This window comes from Astatotilapia calliptera, chromosome 4 (assembly GCF_964374335.1).
Source record: "Astatotilapia calliptera chromosome 4, fAstCal68.1, whole genome shotgun sequence".
Classification (NCBI taxonomy): domain Eukaryota; kingdom Metazoa; phylum Chordata; class Actinopteri; order Cichliformes; family Cichlidae; genus Astatotilapia; species Astatotilapia calliptera.
The window spans coordinates 32,553,317-32,580,228 of NC_137425.1; the positions used below are offsets into that span (position 1 = coordinate 32,553,317).

Sequence of the window (26,912 nt, forward strand, 5' to 3'; positions counted from 1 at the left end):
TGGCCGTTCTTAACTTGAAGGCTTCTTTCGGCATTCTTAAGGCCCTCTCTCCGCCACAAGCTCCGGGAAGAGCCGGCTGCCCCGCCGCTGCCGGTTGTGATTTGTGTGACACGGTTAAGCCCTGCAGCCAATGAGCGCGCTGCTTGTGCCAAATGGAGGCAGAGAGGGGGTCAGAGCAGACGCGCAGTGCGCTCTCAGGTTCGGAACACTCTCCAGTTCTCTCCGCTGCCAGGAGTCTCTTTACAACAAACGGGGAATCGAGCGGGAACCTGGTTGTTTTGGCCCGAGAGTAGGAGGACGTCGAAGGATATTCGTAATTAAACCTGCTGCTTGGTTAAGAGTTCCTGTTTTGTTTTCTCTGTTCGCTGACTTCCCCTGTTGGTCTGCGTGTTTCCCTGCCATTCGTCCAGTCTTCTACTGTTGGACTTAATGCTTTTAAACACTGAGCGTGATGTTTGTGGAGCTTTCAGCTGGGATGTAGCGGAGGGCAGACCCACCTAAAGTCACTCCACGGGAATACAGAGACGCTTTGTTTTTAAAGAGCTGCTTCTTAAAGTCTTCTGTTTTCTTGTGGGGTGTTTTTCTTGTTTCTTTTTAAACCAGTTGCCTTATCATGACCCTCATCTGTAGGTCATAGCCGACCCGTCGTCCTCTCTCCCCTGCACATCGCTGCCCCTCTCCCCAATGATGACTATGAGCTCCATATCAGACACTTTAGTAACGTCCGATCCGTCCAAATCCGCGTTTTTGGAGTTCGGTGGACACAGCTACCCTGGACACCCTGGACATCAACAACCTTCGCCAGGCTTATCCCACAACCATTATCCGGTCCACGGACTGCACGCTGTCGGACCCTCGCAGCACGATGGGCCCTTCTCCTCCGGGGCTTCCTCTTACGGTCGCCCGCTGGGATACCCACCCTACCACAGTCCAGTGAGCGCGCATCACCCCGGTGCCTACCTGCCTTATCAGCACGGTGGTCACAGCGGCGCGCTCGGACACACCAGACTGGACGATGCGGGTAGGTTTACGCACAGAAATGAATAAATGTTTGCTCATTTCCTTGTTTCTACACTTTGGTCTTTAAATATGTTCGTGGGATTTTAGTTTAATTTATTTGTCAGTTTAAATGTGCTGAAAGATGCCATAAATAAATAAATCCGACAACAAGCTAAAATACATTATTAATAGTTCGATGTGTCATTTTTAATAGTAATTCAGTCTGAAATTAATCACAGAGGACATTAAAAGAATAAAACATGCAAAACTAATAAGGATAATCACAGCGGATGAACTCGGACCATTAAAATTCTTGAAGTGGGTCTACAGAAACATGAAAATAAGCCGCAGCGGAACGCAATAATTGGATCCACACACAGGTCGGCCACAGCGTTGTGTTTAGCGTATTTTGGGGTTGGCCGGGAGATGTGTTTAAGGCCTGCGCAGACTGTGTGACTCTCCGGCACAGGCCCTGTGGTGTCCCGCGCTCCCCACCAAAACCCAAAGCCTCATCCTCATGCTCCAAATATTAGCCGTCACGTTTCCCTCTGAGCAGACACCAAAGCCTGTGATCTGACTTATCACACTACCACAATAAACAGAATTAACTAAATACGAAATGGACGAAATTAAACGAAAATGTCATTTTAAACGAAAAAAAGTGTTTTATAGATTTGAGCTTTTTTTTTTCAAAGTGTAACAAAACTAAAATCCAACCCAAAGGGAAAAACCTGATACATTTACTTCATATTCTTATTTATGTCTTTGCTTCATTGACAAAGACGTGCAGTTATTTTGTGTAATATGACAGATTAAAGCTACGAAAAAAACAATAAACGCCAATAAAAATAAAACTCCACGTAAGATGAAAACGTCTCGTCAGAATTTGGCAGCAGGAGCAGTTAACAGATACCGGGACGATTACGACTGTTTCTTTTGTTTTAAATAATATCCCAGTGCAGATCACTTTTCTTTCACATTTTCACTTTTTAAAAAAAAAAATTTGCTCTTAATTTTATATTTTTATTTTCATCATTATTATTTAAAGAATTTACTATTACATAAAAAACACGTTCATTTAAACTAAATCTTTACATAGGATTATTTTTTTTGTCTATACTGAAAATGTCCTTGCCTCACATGCAGTATTTACGGTCATTTCAGCATATATTCAGCTTAAAATCTGGTGACTTATTTCACCAGTTTACAAAATATTGAGATGACAGGAACGCTGACAGAGACTCTCAGAGAGACAGAAAACAGCCGTCTTGTATTAGATACACATAAAAAAAGGGCAGAAAAGCTTAAAAATGAAAATAAAATTCTGAAAAAGTACACAATGTTTTTATGTTTTCTCAAAAAGAAAAAAAAGTTCTCCATAAACATGACGCAGGTGAACATGACGCAGTACTTTCATCAGGTTTACTCGACTGGTTTTCTAAATAAATTCTGCTTCTGTAAATGCGCATCGACAGACGAACAGATGGATCAGCTCAAGGCCCATTTCACAATCCTTCACAGCAACTGCAGTTTATACATTTTTAAAGCAGATTTGGAATCAGTGGCAGGGAAAATGATCAGTTACAAAAACACAAATAAATACGACAGATTTTCATTGGTGCTCACCCAAAATCTGTCTTCTTGGACTTTTGCTGTTGGAGTTTTACACCACGCTCTAACTCACCCAATACATACAAGTTAAACATCACTTTACACGTTAACTGTGTTGTACAAATCTTGGTCTGTGAGGGACTCTGCGGGGCTTGTTGACATGGAGTTCTTTTTGGACACTTTGGTCACCTTTATGAAATGTCCAGTTTCTTGGAACAAGGGTCACACCTTAAAAACATACATATACGTTTTATTATATATGGATATGTGAGCCAGATTGAGCTAATAAGTGTTTTACACACTAGCGCGTTTTCTTTCTAAAAGAAACCTTCCCCTGTCAGGTCGTTTCTAAGCACCCACTGTGCTTCTGTCCCCCGGTGTTGCTGCGCGTCAGCTCAGAGCGTAGCTCAGATACAGAATGCAAGCATCTTGTGGGGCCTTGGCTTTTCTACAACTGTTCTTTCCTGCCACTGCAAGCTGTGAGCTCATGTCATAACAAAGATCAGAGGGGGTGTACGTACGCACAATATAGCTTTCCTGAAAAAAATACACAAATACAAAAAACACAAAGAAAAGCTGAGCTGCTTTGATGTCTGGATAACTGTAAGTCAACATGGTTTGAAAAGGACCACCACTCACTATCATTGCACATGTCATAGTTGTGACGCTACCTGATCTTTAATCATTACATAATATCACTGGGTAAAAATGAGCTGCTGTGGGTTGATTTACTGTAGCTGTAGTAGTTTTAGCCAGTATCAGCGGGTTATTTTCCTCCAGTGTTACTTCAGGTTCCTGGATTTTTCTAGCCTTGAGTACTGGGTGAAGTTAACTACTGCTTCTGCGCTATATCCATTTTTAACAGCACCATCCAATTTTAGAGGGGAGCTTATTATTAATTGTTGTTAGTATTTTGAATCCAAAATCTTTGAATGCCAATTTTTTAATCAACACATGTAGAGATTTCTTTTTTTATCTTTGAATTGTAGATGTTGGGACAGTTTTCACAAAATACTTTTCAGTGTTATTTATACTTTTTGTACAATTTCTAATATAATAAATGGTTAAAAAAGAATTTATGTCAAAAACATTATAGTATAAACCACTTTTTTTGTCCAACATCAATTTTCAGTGTTCACACATGAATATTTTATATCTCGTAATCATTTAAATGTTAAAATGATTTTCTACAGTCTTTTTGTGACATAGAAGAGCCCAGCTTGAAATCCCACTGTTAACATTTTTCTGAACACCGTCCTTCTGTCCTCCCTTCTAACGCAGAGCATGAGAAGCCCACAGCGGTGATAGAAAATGGAGAAGTGAGGCTCAATGGAAAAGGGAAAAAGATCAGGAAGCCTCGGACCATCTACTCCAGCCTGCAGCTACAGGCTCTCAACCAGCGCTTCCAGCAAACCCAGTACCTCGCCTTGCCCGAGAGGGCCGACCTGGCCGCCAAACTGGGCCTCACGCAGACACAGGTTGGTATGAGCTATTCACACATGGACAAAGCATGCACAATAAAGCAGTGTAGATGGTCCCTAAATTTGAACATTCGTAATATGTTAGGCATTAAAATGTGAGCAGGATGGAATGACACTTTTAGGAATATAATTAACCTGTCTAAGGTAAAAACATTATTGCCTATGATGTGAAGATTTGAAAACATTTCCAGTGCGAAGTGACTCTAATAGAGGGTGTGAGTTGCAATTTCACCCTATTTTCCAAAGTATGCATGACACAAAATTAGAGCTACTTCTTAACCGAGCTCAATCACACCTCTGATTGTTTTCTTTGTTCTCTGCTAAGCCCAAACAAGACGAGCGCTGGTACATTCATGCCGACTGATGCCAACATTCCTTCATCTGTGAATTAGACATTGATGTAGCCAAACATAAGTGCAATATGGCATAAACTCTGTCATGAAATCTTCAAATGCATGAGATGGGAGAAAACATTTGAAAATGCAGAGCAGTGTGCTGGAAACCGTTTGCGCAGATTTGTCTCCACGTGTCACCAGAACAGGTTCAAAATTGGTTCACTGGGACTTTCTGCCTGTTTTGCATCTCTTTGAAATGTGTGTGCGCACTCATACACATGTGGAGACACCAGCAAACGAATCCCAACAGCTGCTGTTTTGTCTGTGAAGCTGCATCGTGTTGTTGTGGCGTCTAGGTAAAAATGATTTAATTGGATATTTTAACATTTATTTATAATTCACATTTTTTATAAATGTCCATAAAGGTTGAACCACGTTAGCCAGCAGCAATCCAGCTTTTATCCAGTCAACAACACTTCGATATCTGCTGTTCTGAATCTTTACGTTACAGATCAAATCCCCCAATCCTCAGTTTTATCATAGCGTTAGAAAAACAGGCAAATGTGTGAATGAAGGTGCATTTTCTTCAAAATACGAAATGTAGTAACTTACACATTTTGCAAAATACATGGACTGCTTTAGAAATAGGAGCCCTAATTATATATTCAATACAAAAATATTTTATGTACAGTTGGAATCCACAAAGAAACGTGTAGTTGGTTGTAATGATTCGTGTATAGGCTGATTATTTCACCTAACATCATGCACTGCTTTGAGTATTATGACTGGACCCCATGAAACTAATTGTGGGGAATGAAGCATGCTTGTGTAGTACAATGTGGAACACATTGCTAATGATTAAAGGTAGATTTTGTAGTATTTATTTAACAAATACAAAAAATGTAGCACTATATACATTTGGCACTGACCATTTTAGGATCAAATATATCTTATTTTATTTATTTACTTTTTTGGGGGGGAGGGTAGATTCACATTTCTTTATAAGGCACGTGTTTTTTGTGAGACTCAACTTTATGGGACAAGTGATAAAAAACAAAGTGTGACACCTGGTTGGTCTCGTTATGAGACATAATGAACATTTTTAAAACTTACCAATGCAAATGACATAATCGTAACAGAACTAATGAAGAAAACACACTCATAGACCAGAGAGATGCTTTCCATTCCAGCGTGTTTTCTTTGAATAAATCCTTTTTAATGATACTGAAAAACTGTTGTGTTTTTCATTGGGGCTCATCAGCCATAAATCTCTATATCTGTGTAACTGACAAAGAAAAACAGTGGAACGTGTTTTACTAACTGCTTTATTTTGTCAGTGTCTGTGTTTACTACTGGGCCTGCTTAAATTAGCAATGTGCTCATTTAAGCTGATTGCTGATTCTGATTTGCTTTGTCGGGCAGTTTTCCTGATATTGTTCAACACAAAACTTCATTTGAGAGGTGCCAAGAAGTCACGAGGTAGTGACGCTGGAAAATCCAGATTACTGACAAATTTTATGTTGATATTTAGCTCCAGTGATCCACTGCTGTCAGCTAGTGTAATACTGACTCAGTGCAAGAGAAGGCTGTAAGAGGCATGGCTGTGTCGTCTCTTTTGTTGCACCTCTATTGCCAACTTAATGTAATTCATTCATCAATTCAAAATAAAGTAATAATAACTTTGTTTATAATTTCATATAATTGATACAATTAAAACTTAGTTTAACACTGTGATGTCCAAACGCTTGTTAAAGTGCTTGAACTAGTGATGTATTATTTGAGTTGAGCTAGTGTTTTTGCCATCATGGTAGCTCATGGTAGGATGTATTTACTACCAAATTCATCTGCACTAAGCAAACTGACTTACCAAGAGGAGAGTCAGTCATTGTCTGTAGTTTCTTAAATATGATAAATAAGTTGGTTTCAGCTATTTTCTAGTTAATGAAAACTGAAAAAGTGGAAGTTTCACATAAGCACAGCCAACAACGACAGAGTCTGACAGTGATATTATTAAACATTTTGTTTCTCTTGGGAGAACCAGTGCAGAGCTGGAAAACAGGAAGTATTGTCCCTGTGAGTAACTGGTACATGTAGACTGTAGACAAAGTGGCCAACTCTGTCAGTCAGCAGAGTCGTTGTTATTTATGGATAACAGGAATCTATAACAACAAATTATAGCAGTGCCTTACTTCCATGGGCTTATGACACTGTAGGCTCTGTGTAGAATAATCACAGATACATTGCGCCTGTCCAAAAGGTGAAGAATAAAGGTTTGAATAGACAGCAGGTGTCCGACTGGGGAAACATTAGATGACACTGTTTTGGAATATTTGAAATACGATCCATGCTCGCCTGCATGTGTGTGCACACTCAGCAACCATCAGCATTTGATCATCAGCTGAATTGTCCTAATCCCATATGAATTAACTGCAGCAGCTATGTTTACACTAGAAGTAAGAGATGATCCATTCATTTGTCTTCATCTTTTGTAGTGGTATAGTGGTTTGCTTTTTTATTGTGGTCTGCTACAAGTCATACTCACATGTATGCTCATTGAGAAGCACCATTTTTGAACTCGCTCCTTGTTCTTCAAGGTGTTTTGGATCAAAGGCAGTCAGTTTGTACGGATCAACACAGTATGATTCAGCTGATTGTGGAGTACAATGAGCACATGTGATGGTAGTTTGAGGAATGGCAGCACATTTGTATGTTGGATTGTGATGTTTAGCGTGTGGGAGTCTTCTTTCTTTGAGTTCCCATTTCAGAAACACGGCACAAAGTTACTGAAGTTACTTTTATTAGTATCACATACCATTTGTTACATTTGTTGCATTTCTGTAGGCTAGGTACAAAATAACTCACTACTTTTTGTCCTTTTATCTGGATTTTTTAAATGTCCAGTTCCTGATGTGTAAATGTTTCCATTATAACACACTCAGAAATTCCACAATAGAACGAAAAAAGCAGCATTCGTTAAATACACCCTATGCACAACGCCACATGTTGAAGATGATGGTGCCTTTTGTGAAATGTTCATATCCAGCTTACAGTTGATAGTACAGTTGGTGTACACGGTACAGTTGATGTGGTGATGTGGTTGGGGAAAAATGTTGCACTTAAGCGTTGTTGAACTTCAGCATCTTGTATACACAGCCCACTATTTTCAGGGGATCAAAAGTATTTGGGCAAGACACTCATAAATAAAAAGGTTTACTGCCTTCAGCTTTGACACAGTCTTCCACTTCTTTAATCAAGAGTTGCCTTGCCTGTACGTTTCAACCTTGATTTTTATTTTTCATCCAATTCTTGGTTCTATTAGCAAATTTAACTTTAATTTTTCGGAATGTGGCAACAGTAATGGAAACGGGTCCAACTAGCCAGTAAATAGACAGATGGGAACAAATATATTAAACAAACCAAGAGATTAACTAGATTAGGTACAATGTTTTAACACTCTGAGGTCAAAGTCATCCTCAGTGTTAACCCAAACCCAAGCCCTATATTTTTAGGGAGGAAAAAAATGACTTTTCTGGAAAAGAGTGAAGAGCTTTTGCTGTGTCAGTTAGAATAATTGTCTTTGTTTCCCCTTGTACTTATATGTCAGATCATGTCATGCACGAACTACGATACACTGAAAAATTATCTGAATCAGGAACTGAGGATGAATATTGGCTTATATTAATAATGTATATTATTAATGTACTGGTCATGTAGAACTAAAACCCTGCGATCCTTGAAATTTTATTATTTTCTTTCATTTTCTCTAATAAATACTTTCTATTTTGTTTACTTTCCACTCCTTTTTCTTGGTCAAATGATTTTGAAACATAAAAACCTCTGATGTTTTAGGCTAGGCTAACCAGTATTGCTGTAAATATAGAGAATTGCAGGTAAAATATGTGCAGTAATTTTAAACAAAAAGCAACTTTTTATATTTTTAGGCTTCTTTACGACATAATTAATAGAAGACACAGAACAAGTCCTACTGAAACCCACAGTCAGCTGCATCTAGCCTGTGTGCTTATATGTGTTGGCCCGCTGCGTCTGCTGTGCATTCCTCACGTACACGGGTGCGCTTTTCTGATCACGGGCACACTCATGGAAAACATACGTAGTTTATGTGCACGCATTCACCCACGGCCACGTAAATGCACGCGCACACACACACTCGCACACACTTGAAGATAGCGATCATGCCATTAGGCTGCCAGCCAGCGACTGACCACTTTCCATCGAAAAATAATGTTCCCAACGCAGCTGAGAAATGGCACGTAGCACTGTTCTAATGTTTTTCCTCGAAACGTTCCCTATCTCTGTCCATCTCTCTCACACACACATACACGCCATCTATACAACTTCCAAATGGAAGACATCTGGACAAAAAAACCTTTTTTGACAAGGACTTTAGTATATGCAGACAATTAAGTTTGTTAATTTTCACACACACTCTGTGTCCCTCAGTGGTCTTTTGCCTGCCTTTCAGCCACCGTCTTCCCTTAAAGTCAGAGTCATTAGCCACACACTCAGAAAACTGTCAGCTCCGTGTTGCTGCTGGAATATGAAACCAATAATTACAGATGACATGCTCTCACTGAGGATGCTGTTGATTGACTCCTGGCCTCTTAAGCTACACTCCAATCCTTCAGGTTTTCATCCACAGTGTAATACTGCAGGGGATTATTATATAGTATTCAATGCAGTGTGTGACTATCACTTTTTATATTAAGATTAATATTATATTAATTTAATAATTGAACTTTAATATGATTTAAAACCTTCCTAAATGTTGCAGCTTGAAGAATTCAAAGTGGATAATTTACAATTTAATTAGTTTTAATTTCTGAAAAGCAGCATTATCGCCTTTAATTTTCATATATTATATCGTATATTTATGGAGTCTATGCTTTTCACAGCTGGTGACTGGCGTCAGTGGATATATTGGAACAATAGAGTTTAAATTAAATGTCAAATTTCACTCGGCATGATTTCTGGCTGTTTCAGTTCAAAAGCTGGGTGTGAAAGCTGCACATTTTGGGATTACTGGGAAAGGGATAATTTTTTCCACATATTCCAAATCAATTACAGCACTCTGAAATTAGAATTTTTATAGATTAAAATATCTTCCATAAAACCACTTCACAACAGTCTTCATAAATACCCATAAACTCCCCGGGTAATAATTCCTAGGACTGGAGAAGAAAACACTTTCAGGGCCAAGAGTGTTTTCTTTTCTTTTGCTCACTCTTTTATATTTCTTCTCCTTTGTTGCTAGCCAGAACTGTGCTATGGGCGCAGGTTTTTTCCCCTTTACAGCACAGTTAAAACCCATTTCAGACAAAAGTATCCTTCACTGGCTCTGTACAATTATACATGATTCACTCGTTCCCGCTAAGCTGACAGGTTGGCCGACAGGCATATTTGCGTAATTTGATGCTCAATTTGCAAGCATGCTGGAAACAAAGAAATGCCAATTATATTAACAACGTAACTAAATCATCTGTAACCACTGATAAATGATTGAAGTGATATTCATCTAAATAATTTGAGATATTTTAATTATATGATGCCTGTAGTCACATATTAATATTTTTGTATGAACCTGCTGGCTAATATACTCACAGGATTGGGTAATATGCTGACCATCAGTTTCCATTGAACCCGTCGTTCTATAAGATGCAGGCGTTCCAATAAACAGCTTTATGTGTCACACCAAGATAGTTTTTAAAACCCTAAAGGAGCTGTATGCAGAGTAGTGTGGGTGTGACAGTGTGATTCAAGTACCTTATCATGTGCTGGTGTTTTTAGCTGTAGGAGCTAACTATAGTTTCCCTGTAATATTACTCCAAGCTTACTCTCTGTTAGTACCGCATTGAAGTATAGGCACATCTTACGTGTGCTGCCTATTGTTGCCTGGTTTATGTAACCTTACACTGCCTTATTGTTTTGCTTTGTTTTTGCCTGCCGCAGGTATCACATTATCACCGCTACATCATTAGGTATCATTGCTAACATGTGCTAAACCTTTTAATGTTTCCAAAAACTAAAAACAGAAACAGTTGTGCAGAGAAAAACTGCTTCCTCGCTGAGTTCAACTTAAAGGAAGCACCTAAGCTAGCACCTAGATTTAAGGAGCCCAAAGCTAATGTTAATCTGCTCATGCACATCACTTACCTTTGGTCATCACAGCTGTTAGTGCTAGATAGCAATGACTTTATAATGATTCAGTTATCAGGTCATCTATATCGAAATCTTTTCTTCTTGTCAGTAACTGTGGTGAAGGAGGGTTCACTCAGGCTTAAGGATGATCGGATTAGATTTTACTGTGATCCACTGTTAGCAACACATTGAGGGAATTTCTTCAAATTTGGCAAAAAAAACCCTCCATTTGAACTCAAGGAAAAACTGATTAGTTTTGTGGTTAATGACAAAATTATAGGAGAGATTGTGACAACACCCACCTTGATTTTTAGGTGATTGTACAGTTCTTTTGGGCTGCTGGGTTGACGATGCTAATAAAGCACATATTATATGTGCCTTGGTAAAGACAGTTGTAAACTCCAACTTGACTTGTTGGTATTCGTATACAACCACAAGGGTGCAATGAGAGTTTAACCTGATTTGATTTTAGTTGTGAACAAAGTGTTTTTAGATGTATATTTATGGTTAAAGACTCACCCACTGTTGTGTTGGTTACTGATTTTTTAAAAACTCGAGGAAGAAAAAAAGAGGACAAAATAAGAACACGGTGCTGCATAATTCTTTTAAATAAAATTATTTACTGAGCCCATGACCTTAAAATAAAACAGTCACTTTATGATAGTTTTGGTCTTTATCTTGTAATAAATCACTCAATCCAATCACAGCGTTTCCTGTATGACTCTTAACTCTTGTACTTTTTCTTTTTCTAGGTGAAAATATGGTTCCAAAATAAACGATCTAAATACAAGAAGATCATGAAGAATGGGCCCTGTGGACCTGAGGGAGAACACCTTGCCCCTCCACCACCAGCCTCCTCCTCGCCGTGTTCCTTGTGGGATATCAGCATGGCTGCCAAAGGTGCACCGGTGCACTCAGGAGGATATGTGAACAATTTTGGACACTGGTATCCCGGACACCAGCAGGAACCCATGCCAAGAACTCAGATGATGTGACAGACGGGGAGATGCGACGCTTCCGGGACAAATTGCGGAATTATTCCGGCAGGCTGAACTGAAGCTCTAAGAGACAAGGACATTTTTTAGAGTCTGAGCCACTCTGGAGGCAAAAATATAAGCAGCAGCTATGCAATAAAACTAAAGTGGACAGATATAGGGGAAACGGCTAAAATAGCTGTAAAATACACAATATTATAACAGAAAGAAATACTACAATCAGTACAATTTTCAGACGAGTTGAATTTACTATTAGCTGTTAGCGGTGTGTTGATGATGTCTGATAAGCCTTGGAATAAGGGATCGACAAAGTGGCTCAGGTCTCATTTGTAAAATATAACTAGCGAGATATGAATATTGATAAACTTCTCCGAGACTCAGCTATGAGGAGTGAATCATCAGATCTACCAGGCTGAGCAGTAAGTGTTCGGTACTTACACAAAGCCATAGCACTGTGTATACCTGTTTGAAGTATTTCACTGTCATGTTTTTGGTGTTTACTTTGCCAGTTGCCTAATATCAAACTGCGCGTATCCGACTCCAATTTAAAGCGAGACTGCATTTGTACTGGTGACCACGGGTCCAGGAAGTCTCAGTTACAGTATAAATATGGTAAATGTCAAATGTAGCTTTACAGTAGCAGTAGAACTCAGCTTTTCATTTGTATGAGGAGGAATTTAGCTTTAAATATATATTTTTTTTAAATAACCTTACCTAAGTTAAAAAAAAAAAGCCTAGTTCTGCCTCCAGAGCAGCTCTGCCTGCTAAGACATTTTGATAAAGCTACAAGTTAACACTATAACTCAAAGCTAATGCCACCACTGCTTCCGGACTTTTCCGGAGGCTTCTTTTTTTCTTTGCCTTTTATTTGGGTTTACACTCGGGCAGGTACATGTGTAAAAAGAGGGCGTCCTCATAAATATTTTTTAATGAACAGTTTGGTTTTTTAATGTTAAGTACAGATCAAATTAAAACACAGATGAAAACAAACGTTCTTGTGATGCTGACATTTGTGTGTTTGTGTTCTGTGTAGGATCCAGTGCAAAAGGCAAATATAAAAAAGTACTAATAGCACTTATATAGTATATAGTGTCAGTATAAAGAGTCATTTTAGGGTGTTTCGTAAAAGCCTTTCATTTCTTTCTTTCTTTCTTTTTTTTGGCTCACTGTTTTTTCATTTTTATAATCCACATAAGTGAAAAATTGACTAAATTAAAATAATTGGACTTCATGCTCCTCTCCATTCAACTCATTGTTCACTTCTTTCCTCAGAAAGCTTTAGTGGGATTGGGGTGTTTGGTGGAAAATAATAGGCTGATTTACATTTTTATGAACTTTTCATTTTATTTCACCAATGAATTACAAAGACCGTCTCCATAAGTTTCAACTTTAAATTCCAAACTTCTTTTTTTTCAACTCAACGACCTCTTAAAATCCCAAATTATCAGTTTGCCAATAGCAGATTTAGGTTAGCCTTTGTTATCTGAAATAAATCAAACCTATCGCTGATTTTGTTTATTTAACCTAAATCCGTAGGTGGATGTAATTTGTCTTTGCACCTTTGATAGAATATCGAATTCTGGCAACAGTAACTTGTTGCTAAAATAACACATCCCCTCCTCAGTTTAAGTTCTTTGTGCGTCCCTGTGGCCCAAAGCCATTTTCTTTAAAGTCGTAAATCAGAAGAAGCAAGTCACGTCTTTCACCCCTGCAAACATCTGGAAATGCAAAAAGAGTCGTCAAACATTGTCAATGATTTTATAAAATGACCACGTCAATTATAGGTAATTTAGGACACAGCTTGTTAAATAAAGCTTTCACTCTGACGCTGTAATTATCTGTAATTGTCAGTCAAGGGAATATCCTTCTGCCTCCAGCCCTCGAGGGAGAAGTCTAGGAAGTAGTGGATTGCATCAAACTGGATTACTGAGGCTTAATCCTTTCGCATCAAATTGATTTGCTGAACGGTTTTTGAAGATTTGCGTGAAAACATGAGTTTCATGTTTTCTTCGGACCAGAAAAAGCAAATCCCTACAGTGCCGTGATAAACTCCCTAATTTCTTAGTTTTTTTCCATATTTCTCACACGTTTTAGATCATCAAATACATTTTAATGTTAGACAAGGTAAGATGAATAAATACAAAAGCAGTTTCATTTATGACGAGAAATAAACTATACAAACTTATCTGGCCCTGTGTGGAAAAACTTCCCTTCTCTGTTAAATTATTAATTAACTGAGATTAATAAAAAAAATTGGAATGCTGAATTTAATTTCACTAGCCTCACTATTTACTGCCAGATATGCTAAATAAAGAAATCTCTTAAATAAAACCTGTCTGACAAAGGCTAAACTATTTCATAAAGCAACTCATCATTCCACGATCTAGAAGATGAAACCTAAGAACGACTGAGAAACAAAGTCTGCCAGTCATCTATCATTCTGGAAGGAGCTGGAAAGCTATTTCTAAGGCTTTTGGACTCCAGTAAACTATGGTCATTATGAACTATGGACAAAACTTGGAACAGTGCTGAACCTTCGCAGGAGTGGCCGGCCGACCAAAATAGTCCCAAGAGCGCATTGGTGATTCATCCAGGAGGTCACAAAAGAACCCAGAACAACATCTAAAGAACTGCAGGTCTCACTTATCCCAGTTAAGGTCTGTTTTCATGATTCTGCAATAAGAAAGAGACGGCAAAAATGGCACCCATGGGAGAGATCCAAGGAAACAACACTGCTGACCAAAGTCTTGATGATTCCCAAGACTTTGGGGCAAAATATTCCGTGGACTGATGAGAGAAAAGCTGCACTTACTGGAAAGCTTGAGTCCTGTTACATCTGCTGTAAAACACAGAATTTCATTAAAAAAAACATCATTGCAACAGTCAGCATGGTGGTGGTAGTGTGATGGTCTCGAGCTGCTTCGCTGCTTTAGTGCCTGGATGACTTTCCGTAATTGATGGAACTATGAATTCTGCTGTGTAGCAGAAACCCTGAAGAAAAATGTCCGACCATCAGTTTGTGCCCTGAAACTGAAGTGCACGCAGGTTATGCAGCAGGATATTGATCTGAAACAAACCAGTAAGTCCACCTCTGATTGGTTGTCAAAGTTGGGACTTAAATTAGATTGAGATGCTTTGATGTTATAACCTTAAACAGGCTGTTCATGATAAAAATAAAAAAAAACCAGTGTGGTTGAATTAAGAAAGAGAGGACCAAAATTCCTCCACAGAGATGTGACTCCTTGCCAGTTACCGCAAGCACTTGATTGCAGTTTTTGGCGCCAAGGATGTCACAAGCAGTTATTACATTTAAGGGACAATTACTTTTTTTTTTCATACAGTAAGGCCAGGTACGGTTTTATCCTTTCATAAATTAAATTATCACTTAAAAATGGTATTTTGTGTTTACTATCTTTTTATCTGTACATTATTTTTGTCAAATACTAAAAATGTTTTTGCAAACAATATTCAAAAAAACAAGAAGTCAGGAAGGGGCATTATAAGGTAGTACATTCCATTGTTGTAATATAGTAATTGGTGAAACTCAATCCAGTGCAAGTTTATTTACTGTATGAAATGCCTGTTCACAACAACAATCCTCTCAACGGTTTTATAGTAAAGAGCCAACATTATTATAGTAGGAAAACTCCAATCAGCTCTCAGTCCTCTGTGATCACTTGGTGATGGTGGGAAAGAAGAACTCCCTTTTATTAACAGGAAGACATGTCAGGAAGAGGCAACTACATCCACAAAGTATTCACAGCGCTTCACTTCTTCCACATTTTGTCATGTTACAGCTTTATTGTAAAATGCATTACATTCAATTTTTACCTCAAAATTATACTCACATTATCCCATAATGACAGAGTAAAAACATAAATAAAAATGTTTGTGTCACGGTCCTGGGTCCCCTGACCCAGCGTTTTTAGTTCTTTGTGATTATTGTACTTGTGTGTGATTTATTCTATGGCTTCTAGTTTTGATCCCTTGCCCTTCATGTTTCTCTGTGCCCCCTCTGTTCTGTGTAATTGTGTGCCTTTGCATGTTTGAGTTTCTTGTTTTCTGTCACTCTGCATTGTGCATTATGTTCTCATGGTTGGTCTTTTGTTACTCCCTCTAGTCTAGTTTCTTGTGCTCCAAGCTTAGTATTTCCCTCTGTGTCTTTCGGTTCTTAGAGTCCTCTGCCTTATGGTTTATGTCTCTGTTTCTTAGTTGCTGTCTCCACTGTGTCAAGTTCGCGTCTCTGTGTGATCCTTCCTGTTTTACTTTGATGGTCCGTGTCTTATGTGAATGTGTCCTGCTTTGCTTGTCTCGTCAGTCCTGATTTCTCCCAGCTGTGCCCTCCTTCTGTGTCTCATTCCCCTCGTTACTTCCCAGTGTATTTAAACCCTGTGTTTCTCTGAGTCAGTGTCGTGTCGTCCCTCATGCTGTGTGGATCTCCCTGTGTCTCTCTGTGGGTTAGTTTGCTTTGTATGACTTTGTCCTGCCAGCGAATAAAGCTGAGTTCTTTGTGTTTAAACCTCTTGCCTGAGCGCCTGCATTTTGGGTCCAACTCCTGCCTGCCGCACAGCGATTCATGACAGTTTGTGAATGTAAAATCATTTTCAAAGAACTTCATTATTCTTCTCTCTAGATTTTTAACAATATGACATTGTTTTTGTTTTTATTAATGACACACAATAACAATACTTTGCTTCTAAAACTAACATTTATGCATTTATATAAGGTGAAAGTCCAGTTAAGCTGAATGCTGTGGTCTCTCACGGTGAGACCAGCGGCTTCAGAGGAAGATTGTTCTTCAGATTGACCGGTGTTTTAAACGTGATTTTATAAATAGTGTAGAGAAGAAAATTACTCGTTTCTTTTATCATGTAAACCAAAGATTCTGTTCAAATGACACATTAGCTGTGAAATTTAAAGTTGTGCCAAGGTGGCATAATGGAGGCCACCACTGTTTTTTTTTTTATCCTGTCCTCTTTCCCCCTCACATTCAAACTGCCTATTGAGCTGTGCTCTTCCTTTCTACTGTTCCTCACAGACTGTCATCAGACCTTAGAATATCCCAGGGTCTTTACTTTACAGTAGAAAACACAGTGAAGTGCCATTGTTGTGAAATGAGGCAATAGAAATACTTTCAAATCATTAAAATGAATTAAACTGAGTCGTCCAGTGTAAACCATCTGTTTATATCACATCATATAAAGAGTTAAGGTTGATAATAACAAACGCTTGAAATCATTCGTATAGTGCTTCTAAATGTGTAATTTTGGGTTGGGACAGGAAAATATAATCCGTTATTAATGACACTGCACCCTTCGTGCCATTAAATGAAGAAGCAGAGAAAGGAGTCATTTGCACCTGAGCATGAAGGGGCTTGATTTTTCAGGAAGCGATTTAACTGCAACAGTAAATTATTTTACACCACTGGACAATTTTCTTCCTCTTCCTCTTAAATCGAGACAGTTGACTGCTGTCTTTTTCACAGTAAACACATATTAGATGAGTACCTGAGCATTATGCATTGTTCACGCCAGAAGTCTAATGGACTTATTTACATTAAAAGCCCTCGATTCGTATGGAAGAGGAGTGGAAGTTACAAGCATTTTCTTGTGTAGTTTTCTCCCAACCATCAAACAGCCGTTGGAACAAAAGAAAGCCCGCACTGGAAATTTTTAGGAGACCTCAATTGATTTAATCTGCTACCAAGAGCAGCATCCTGTTGCCCCTGGCAGAGTTCACACCATAGAGTTTTATGGAATACTTCAGACATGTCGGATTGTCCTAATGAACTGACGGAAGCCTCCTGGAGGCTGAGGAACCATGGCAACATAACGGTGTCTGCTGAAGTGTTGGCAAATGAAGGAGGCAAGAAAAACTGAGAGCGAACCAAAGGGCCACACATACACAATAGCAGATAGAGCAGGGCGGGAGCAGAGACCTTTAACCCTCCGAGGACCAATTCATCAAGTGTGACAACTCCAACACTAACTCTCACCTCTGGCAATCAAAATGTAGTTTTTTAATTTTTGTTTTGATTAAATTGGTCTCTCAGTTCTTAGCAATCAGGGAACAAAGAAAAGTATCATTCCACGTGACACACATAAACAACCATTCACATTTTTCAAAAAGAGTCTGTTTCAGTTGATTGCTTTAGGGGCTTAAAAAGACCAGATGTCGATAAAACCCACTCATCCTCAGGCAACCAGTCATTTATTAGTTCACCATGGTAACCAAAAAAATGGAAGAGAAGTCTGTGTTTACAAAAATTAGAAATGCTCTGTATTTATCAAATGCCTTACCTGATTTAAATTTGGCCATCATCTTCGCCTTGTATGCCTTTAATCTCTGCCTTTAATCAGCTGTTGTTTTTGGGCCTCTGAAGTTCTATTGTGTCCCCCTGCACCAGTACAGTATAGCAAAACTATGCTCCTTCAACTCGGTCTTCATTGTTTCCTCAGAATGTCGATAGATAGATCTCTCCATCGATAGATCTCTCCATTAACAGTATCCCTGGGGAATGATGTCATGGTGCAAAACCTCATGAATGCTGGATAAAAGAACAGGAGAAGCATTCTTCTGGTTTAGCTGCTCATCTGGTGTGCTGCCTTCAAACTACGAAACTCTGCACTTTTTAATTAAAAATGGCAAAAAACTGCTTAGTCACAGCTGAAGACATAGTTCTTATACTGAATAATTCTCCTCATGAAATTGGGTGTGTTTGAAACTGCTTAAAGGGGACTACCAACAAGTGATCTAAAAAACAAACAGCTATGTGGAAGCTGTGTGGATATACCTGAGAAGATCAACTTGAACATGAGACTAGCCAGATTTACTGAAGTGGTTATATTGAGCTGCTGTCACTACTACTGATCATATTTCCTAATGAATCAGCTAGCTAACTCTAAAATAATGGTCATGTATAAGGTACAAATCCCAGTTTCCTGGGTAAAAGTCATTTGTTTGTTATGCGTTTCCAACACTGTTTTTCCAAAAACCTTTTAACAAAAAGGTGATTTAGGTTTGCGTCAAAGTTTGCAAGCACGAACCCAAAAAACATTTTGACTGAATAAAGATGTATTTATAAGTCACGTTGAAAATTTGTTCCAAAACGAACATTATGCTAGCATGACGAAAGATACCTGATTGTTTGCTGGATGCCTTTCCTTGACTTTTTAAGAAAAGTGCAATCATTAAGAGCTCTGAGCATAGCCATGCTTGTCTCATTGCTGGGACTGCAACAATGGACAGTTAGCGTAATACTTCATAGTCATGTTGCTGTTTGTGGTAAAGATCTTTACCATTTGTGGCCAAATAGATGTCCCTGAACTTTGTGTCATTTCTACAAACACTCATTTAGTATGTTGGAAGTCACTGGAGGGAGACCTATTCAGCCATTTAGATATGTGGATATGATGGTTGTTGATTAAGAGAACACTTTTGAGGGGATGATGATGACTTTAAGGACTAAGATTGATCTTTATATACACTCTTTGAATTATTTTAATTAAAATGCCCCTTAGTTTCACTTTGGTAATTCTAGTCTATTCCCTGCACTGCATGTGAAGCCTTGCTTCCACATACCTGCAAATATCACTTGGGTCCAGTGAGATGCTGCTGTTTTCCTAACTCCTCAATACCACTAACAACTGCTATCTGCTCATGACATGTAGGTACAGATCCTGTGTGCTGACTTTGCCTTTTATTCTCCAAGCCTCCAGGCTTAGCCTGCCAGCTGCTGTTGATAAAACACAGAGCCCGAAACACAGGAGCATTTCTGATATTTCCTAAAGTCCTTTTCTTATTCCCTTAATAACAGACAAAACTTTGAGGATTATGTTTAAAAAGCATGTTCACATTGTTTTTGAATACAGTCAGTACACAAGAGGATTCAAACCTTCTGTATGACTAAATGACTGAGCACTTTCAGCTACAATGTGGTATGTCACATTTATAAGGAAAGGAGGGCTGAGGACGGTAATCTTACACAGGTCCAGACCAACATAAACTCAATACACTCTTCAGGGAGAAAAAAAGGAGGAGGAACACCTAAAGACATTCTTTGTTTCCTCCTTGCTCATTTAGAAAACTGAAAAATACCCACAATAAAGGGAGAAGTTCATAGTTTGATCCTGGAGTTGAAGTTGTATCACAATCGATTTCATACATATTTCCGGATGTCAGTGAGGCAGTTTGAGCTCTTGTTGGCAGAGTCTGGACCACACCTAAGGAGGCAGAGAAATCATTGCAGAGATCCGATTGACCCAAAGCAGCATCTGGCTGTGTGTCTGTGTATCTTATTATTTCCATTTCATTGTATATTCAGTACTGGAGGATGTGTTGAGCTACAAATGCACTTGTTGCCAAATGCGGTTGTCTGACTGGTCAAATCAGTTCATTTGGAACCTCAAAAAATAAACAATTGAACTTGGTTAAAAAAAAAATTAATGCTGCAAATTTGTCCAGTGAACTGGAACAGTAAGAACAAATGAGTCTGAAAAAGAATTTTAGGGCGTCTGGTGTGTAAAGACATTTATACAGAAGGGGATTCGGGGCACTGGAAAAAGGAAAAAAAAGCTTTTTCTTTTATCTTGGAATTCTTGATTTAAAAAAAACGGCAATTTTTTCCCCAGTGGCCCTAATCCTCTTCTGTACCTTTACACTCTGTTTAGAAGCCGAGCAGAAAGTATGTTTTGGGGGAAACGAGAGGAGCCTCTGATATTTTTGATTTTATTTAGAATAATTATTTTCTGTCCCCTGATTGCCAAGACCTGGGAGGACAATTTTTAAAGATGAAAAAAGATACATACTCTGCATACTCTGTGTTAAATTGAGCTAGAATGATTTGCAATTCTGACATGAGTAATTAAACCTAATAGGCAGATTACTACATAATATACTTAGGTGAGTTCATTTTTCCATGTATATTGTGGACTTTGATGCAATATAAATATAGAATGCAAATACTTGTAAAGCACAACCTTACAGTGAATGAACAGAAAACAATCAGTACTGCAAGAACCAATTAAATTCTCAGTATGCTTGTCCTCTCACAAGCTTAAATGTTGGAACTTAAGATATCTACTAATGGATATATATGACTCACCTAGCTAATAACTAGCACCAGCCATTTGTGTGGCTACAAAATATTGTAACCGAGTGAACCATAAATAAGCAGATGGGCCAGCAGCAAGTTAGATAAACTGCTACTTCCTAGCTGGATGCTAAAGGCCTAACAAGCAACTTACTAAGTTATCTGGACTTGTTATCAAGTCTTTTTATCATCAACTTTTTTTTATATTTAAGTAATTTCCCATCCAAATATTCATATACATTCACAACATGGTATTCCACAGTACATTATGGTATAAGAAGACATCAGGCATGTGCAGGATGAATAGGAAATAAAGGGGAGAAATTTTCCTTCTTGCGTGAGGACTAAAAAGTAAAAACTATAAAACTAAAGCCTTCACAACTTGCTACTGGGCAGATGACAGCATGTGACCCCTTAGAGAGTAGAAAGCAAATAAAGAGGGGGATTCATGAATGAGACATATTGAGGGAGCGAGATGAGAAAAAAACACATTAATTAAAACAAGTAATAAGCAGCAGGGGTCACTTTTTATTTGCTTGTTAAAGTTGACCCATGCAGTGCAGAAACACATGCATGCTTAGATTTTAAGTGCAACGGAGATACTGCAGAACCTTGGTTGTTTTTGCCCAAGTGTATGAGAATGTGGCTTCGTGTGTGTGTGTGCACATCTCAAGGTTTCTGTAATGCGCTAATGCATAAGCCTGACACTGATGCACAATGATATCGACCGATACCAGACGATCGCGTCATCCAGGGGTTTCAATCATCTCCTACATTTCCTGTATCAATAATGTAGTGTCAACTGTTCTTTGCCAGACAACCACTAAAAAATTCCTTTCATATACACAAGGATTACATTTCTAAACATAAAATTATTGAAATAATGACCACAAATTCTACTAAATTAAGGTCTGATGGTAACCATTAGTGTTATATACTTTACTTACTATACTGCTCAGGATGTGGCAAAATGTACAGATAAAATAATACAATTACAGACACTAAAATCAGTTACATAAGGACAATGTATTTACAGTGCAGGATACACAATGAAGACAGGCTGGAAGGGGTTAGATGGGAAATTTAATTGTTTAATGTGCTGTGACCTTAAACGGTGACATAACAAAAACAAAAAAATGACGGGAAATGAATAAAGAGAAGACACAGCTCTCGACTACATTTGTCTGTGCTCACTTCGAGTTATAGTCATTGCTACCAAGTCTACATTTTACTTTCCGCGTCCACTAGAGCCAACTTGGGTCTGAGTGACATTACTTTCATCATTACATGTAACATGAACTAAATAGATCTTTTTAACTTATATATTTTAGCTGACACATTAACTGACTTTTCAAACTGATGAAATTAAGTTCTAAGCACTATAAACCTTTCAATGGCTAATTGGAATGCAAATACTACAGAATAGCTACAACAATATGCTCAGACAAAAGCAACACTAGCTTAGACAGTGACAGGAACTCCCAAACACAATAGAGTCAATAATCCACCTCTTTCTATCACATTGAACAGCCATGAATTAACAGTTACGAGTAAAATGTTAAGTGCATAGGTGTTTGTTTATGATAATTACCTTTCCACCTTTTGGAGAAATTACCAATAGGTCAATGCACAATCAACCAATGTAAAACCCTGCACTGGCCATTTCTACTGTTTGCATTCTAAGTGCATATTCATTACAGAAACATAGTAAAAAAAATAATAATGCAATTTATGAGATATATCAACAGATATGCAATACTTGGAACTAAGAATCCCTTTTTTCTGATTTCACTGGTGAAGTACATATCTTTGAATTTATATTAAAAATGTCCCAAAAATAACATAGCACAAAAACTAAGGTAATTCTGTTTGGTTGATATTTTCTTTGTTGTAACAATACTTCTTAGCAATAATTCTTATACTATTGGAATGCCTTTTTATTTCCCCTTAAATGGTGCCACATTTATACAAAAAAAATGCATTAGTGGGTTGAGTAGCAGAGTTGAGCATGTGGGTAGCGCCAATGAACGACTTGGACCAAACAGCTTATTCTGACTCTTGTTTTGAACTTGCGTCTGCTCAAAGCACACCATAGGGAGTAGGAGACATGCCACAGGTTGACTTCAAGCTGCACAAGTTCCACAAAACCAATAACAACATTCTTTAGAGTGAGCCCTAGTACCATCACCAAATTGAAGGCCAAGTTTCATATAATCGAATGTCAAAGACAAGCTGCAAAGTTAAGATCCCCAGGAGCTGACACCACACTCTCAGAAATAGGGGTACCAAAGTGTACCAAAAAGGGTACAAATGCTTGTCGCTGGGGGTGTTCCTTTTTGAAGGACATTTCTGTACCCTTTAGGCTTGGTACATTTTTGTACCTTATGAAATTGTACCATCTGAAGTACAATCATGTACTTTCCTAAGACATAAATGTACCTTGAAACTATAGTACAGAAATGTTCCCTTGAAAAGGGTACAATAGGGTACCTATGAGGGTACCCCCCCAGCGACAACCTATTTCGTACCTAAAGAGACAAAAATGTACCCCCAATAGTCCAAAATATTTGGTTATTTAACCATTTATTTTCGATAATACAATCACATCAAAGCATTTAAACAACCACAGAAATACATCCTTGATTACATTCGTATATTGCCATAGGACATGTCAAGAAAAATACATTCATTTAAAAAAAAAAAAGAAAAAGTAAACAATCACATAAAGACATTAAACACCTGAACACAATGGAAAATGTGCTTGCAATCACGTCACACAGAATACCTCAAGGACACAAACAGCCTATCATCAACTAAATACGTGTCTAGAGCTTGAAAGTCTAATTCATTTCCTGGATTGAACAGGATCCAGTCACTGTCAACTGCCACTTGGTAAGCATGGAAATGACATTCATAAGTGCAAGGAAGTAACAGTTTCCCACACAATACCCAACAAGTATCAACATTCAAAATATACTTGATTTTAAGGAATATAGGTATGGCTTTAGTGTGTACATGGCCAACTACAAAAACATCCTCAAGTTCATATTTGACACTGCTGACAGATATAGCAGACACACACTGAAGCACTTTATCCTGAAAATGCACATCTGTAAAACTTTTGTTCATTTCCAGAGCATTCTGTAAGTCACCTGGCAGAGATGAAAATGGCACACTGACACTTGTGCTGAGTGAATGTTCAAAGTCAACAAGCAACTTATCTGAAGAAAACTCCCAGCACTGTTTCATTTGATGACGATTGTTAAGAGTTGCAGTGATGTTTACAAAGTTTTTGCATTTACTCCCTAGATTTTTGAAATATTGATGCTTGCTTTCATATCCCATACACCACAAAGGGCGAAAAGGACCATACATCAAAATCAGCCTTGGGTAGTGAATAAGGTAGTGACACTTGGGTGGGGGCATATTTAATAGAGTTGGTTAAGTACCCTGGTGACACTTACTGGCAGGGGTTTGTCTCCCTGGTCTCCTATGTTGACAATGCAGTTCTGAAGAAAGACAAGTGTTTTCTTGAAGTATGCAGGGTAGGTCATGTTGAACACGAAGAAGGTGGAGAATGCTGAGATGTAGGCCTCATCCAGCGAGCGGCACGAGCAAACATCCACTCCTTCAACTGTTACAACACAGCGACACTGTCTTAAGAGGGCAGTTGTCCAACTCTTATCCTTCATTCGAATGGTTGGGTATGGACTCGTGGGAGTATTCTGCAGAAGAGGAAGAAAAACATTAGTATACAGTATGTTTAAGCAATATGTGCCAAGTGGATTTTCAACAGATTCCTCAAATTACCTTCTTTATTTGCTGCAAAACAAAACTGTCTATTCTGATAACCTGTAAACATGGCCCCTACTCCAAACAAAAAGCTTCTTGACCAATGACTGTTGTGGTAGTGTTTGATAAGCTGCTAAAGTTTGACATAATATTCAAGGGCAAAAGCAATCACCCCTGACAGTGACAGTACCTGTGAAGAAGAATTTCCCTAAGGGGACAATAAAGGTCTATCTATCTATATAAACACCAGACAAAACCCAAGAGCACAGCAGCACTGTGGATTAACAGCAGTGTTTCCCCTACATTAGCTTAGCTGTGATGCTGAACCGCAGCTGAATTCAGCTCCATGCCAACAAAACACCGAGAATGAAACTTGTGGCCAAAGGCTATGCATCATGCATTTACCTCTCCAAGGATGATGAAATCTTCTATCTTCTCCTTGAAGATGGATGGCAAGAGAAGTGCCCCCTTGAAGTCAATTCCTAGGTCATACAGATGCAAATGCACTTCATTAGATTTTGATAGCATGCTAATTCCCATTAACATGCTCTTCACATGACACTATGGTACATCAATTATCTTTGGAAGAGAGAGCAAATGAATTGTCACAAAATTTACTATTTGTATGAGGTCAAATTAGCACCTGTAATGTCTTCAGCCAGTGCATTCTCTCTTGCCTCCATGTAGACCTTCTTCAGTGGCAAATCCTTGGTCATTTGAAGAACAGCAGTAAAGTTTTTGCTAAAGCGGCGACAGATGTTGTCTTGGCAGGGATGCATTAAATCAACCTCATCACACAACTGGAAATGAAAAGAGCAGAATAGACAAAAGAATGACATTTTACATTGAGGATTTAAACTTTTGACATGTTTAAAGACACAGACTGGAGATAAATGTAAAGTGCTTTAACCCTTGAACAAAAAATTCTAAAGCTAATAAACAGATTGATTAATCAGTTAGTACAGAAAATAATAATAATCAGATTTAGAGACAAAAAAAATCATTAGCTGTTTCCCCAATCATCTTAACAATTCTTGGGTTGCAGACAGTGTCCCTGCACAGAGCTTACAGCTCTCATATTCGAAAATCCCAAATCCCACTAAGTAGGTGGAATGGTACAAATGTGTACTTTCCATTGTTTAAAATCCCTTTGAGCGGGAAACAAGTTAGATGCGATAAATTTTGCTTAGAAAACATTTTTGTTAATAGCTATATTTACATACTAGCATGTTTTGAGAAATTATTGATTTTTTTACATTGTTGTACACGGTTACTGACTATTTATTGATAAAACACTGGAATACGGCGGGCAGACAGACGTTGAACATTCCACCAACAGTCTAAATAGTCCACATTTGTACCTTTCTTTGTTTAAAACTTAGCTAACTGCTAGCATTCACCCATGTTAAAGCTAGCTCTTCGGACTTTTGCTAACTCTACTGTAAAATTACACGTTGTAATTTTTATAAAAACACAAAATCACACCCGACTTACCTCTAAACCTTTGCGCCTCGTCGTCTGACACATCAACGCCTTCTTCCATCAACTTTTTAAGGAGCTCCTCCATCGATAACCCCCTGAGAGTCATTTTCTGTGCCAACGCTAGTCAGCGCAGAGGCGGAGCACTCATCGCTGCTGGCTTTTCAGCCTTTGGGATGCGCGTTGCGAACTTGATACATGGAAATACAACATTGTGGTATTAATGCGCAGTTGTTTAGAAACAGTTATGCTGTCTTGGCGAACTATATTTGTAACTTACAAAATGTAGTCACCGTAACATAAAAATCTGCTTGACATTTTAACTTCCAAAGAACCTCGGTTTAACTTGATGTTGCAAATTCCATAAAAACCTCACAATTAATGAACAATTCTAGGATGTAGTAAAAGCAAAAAAGTAAACGGCCAAACATAACAGTAAAATGATTTCACGTTTTTGAAAGATTTAAAACATTAAAAAATTATAACTGGAACTTAATAAAATGGAAATGGACCAGTTTTTTTTTAACATCATTTGGTTGTGCCTGCATGTCATTGTGTGTTTTTAAAAAAATATATAATTTAACATAACTTACACAAAGGTAGGTTACAGATATTCTTTGCATCATAGGATAATTTACGTACAGAGGAGAGGACCAACAGATTTGATTATAACATGTAGCTTTTATGAGCACACTCACATCTCATATGAATTTTACAATTAACCAGGCCCATCCAGATTTTCCCATGCTGACCCATTACCACATTCTGCCACTGTCACTGCAGTACAGGTCAAAATGGTACAGATTTGTACTTTATTTCAAATTGTACCTTTAAAGGGGCATTTCTGGACTTTTAAAGACCAGTATTGTACTTTTAAGGGAACATTTTAAAAAAATGTACCTATAGGTACAAAAATGTTCTTCTCTCGTACCTCTATTTCTGACAAGAAGACCGTTTCCTCTGTACTGTATGC

General features: G+C 38.2%; 3 protein-coding genes across 3 annotated transcripts in view; 1 reads left to right on the top strand and 2 right to left on the bottom strand.

Moving 5' to 3' along the window:
* LOC113021409 (G2/M phase-specific E3 ubiquitin-protein ligase-like) overlaps window positions 1-26,912 on the bottom strand; it is a 258,658-nt gene that overhangs the window by 152,787 nt on the left and 78,959 nt on the right. The window lies entirely within an intron of this gene.
* On the top strand, window positions 182-12,567 carry LOC113021410 (homeobox protein Dlx4a-like). The gene is made up of 3 exons (XM_026166055.2): window positions 182-1,021; window positions 3,892-4,088; window positions 11,335-12,567. Exons 1-3 carry the CDS (start codon window positions 685-687, stop codon window positions 11,575-11,577), a joined length of 777 nt encoding a protein of 258 aa, XP_026021840.1. The 5' UTR covers window positions 182-684; the 3' UTR covers window positions 11,578-12,567.
* On the bottom strand, window positions 23,014-26,613 carry LOC145428618 (uncharacterized). Its single transcript, XM_080301043.1, has 4 exons — window positions 25,955-26,613; window positions 25,104-25,260; window positions 24,866-24,942; window positions 23,014-24,393 (listed from the first exon to the last, which is right to left on the bottom strand). Exons 1-4 carry the CDS (start codon window positions 25,985-25,987, stop codon window positions 24,097-24,099), a joined length of 564 nt encoding a protein of 187 aa, XP_080157169.1. The 5' UTR covers window positions 25,988-26,613; the 3' UTR covers window positions 23,014-24,096.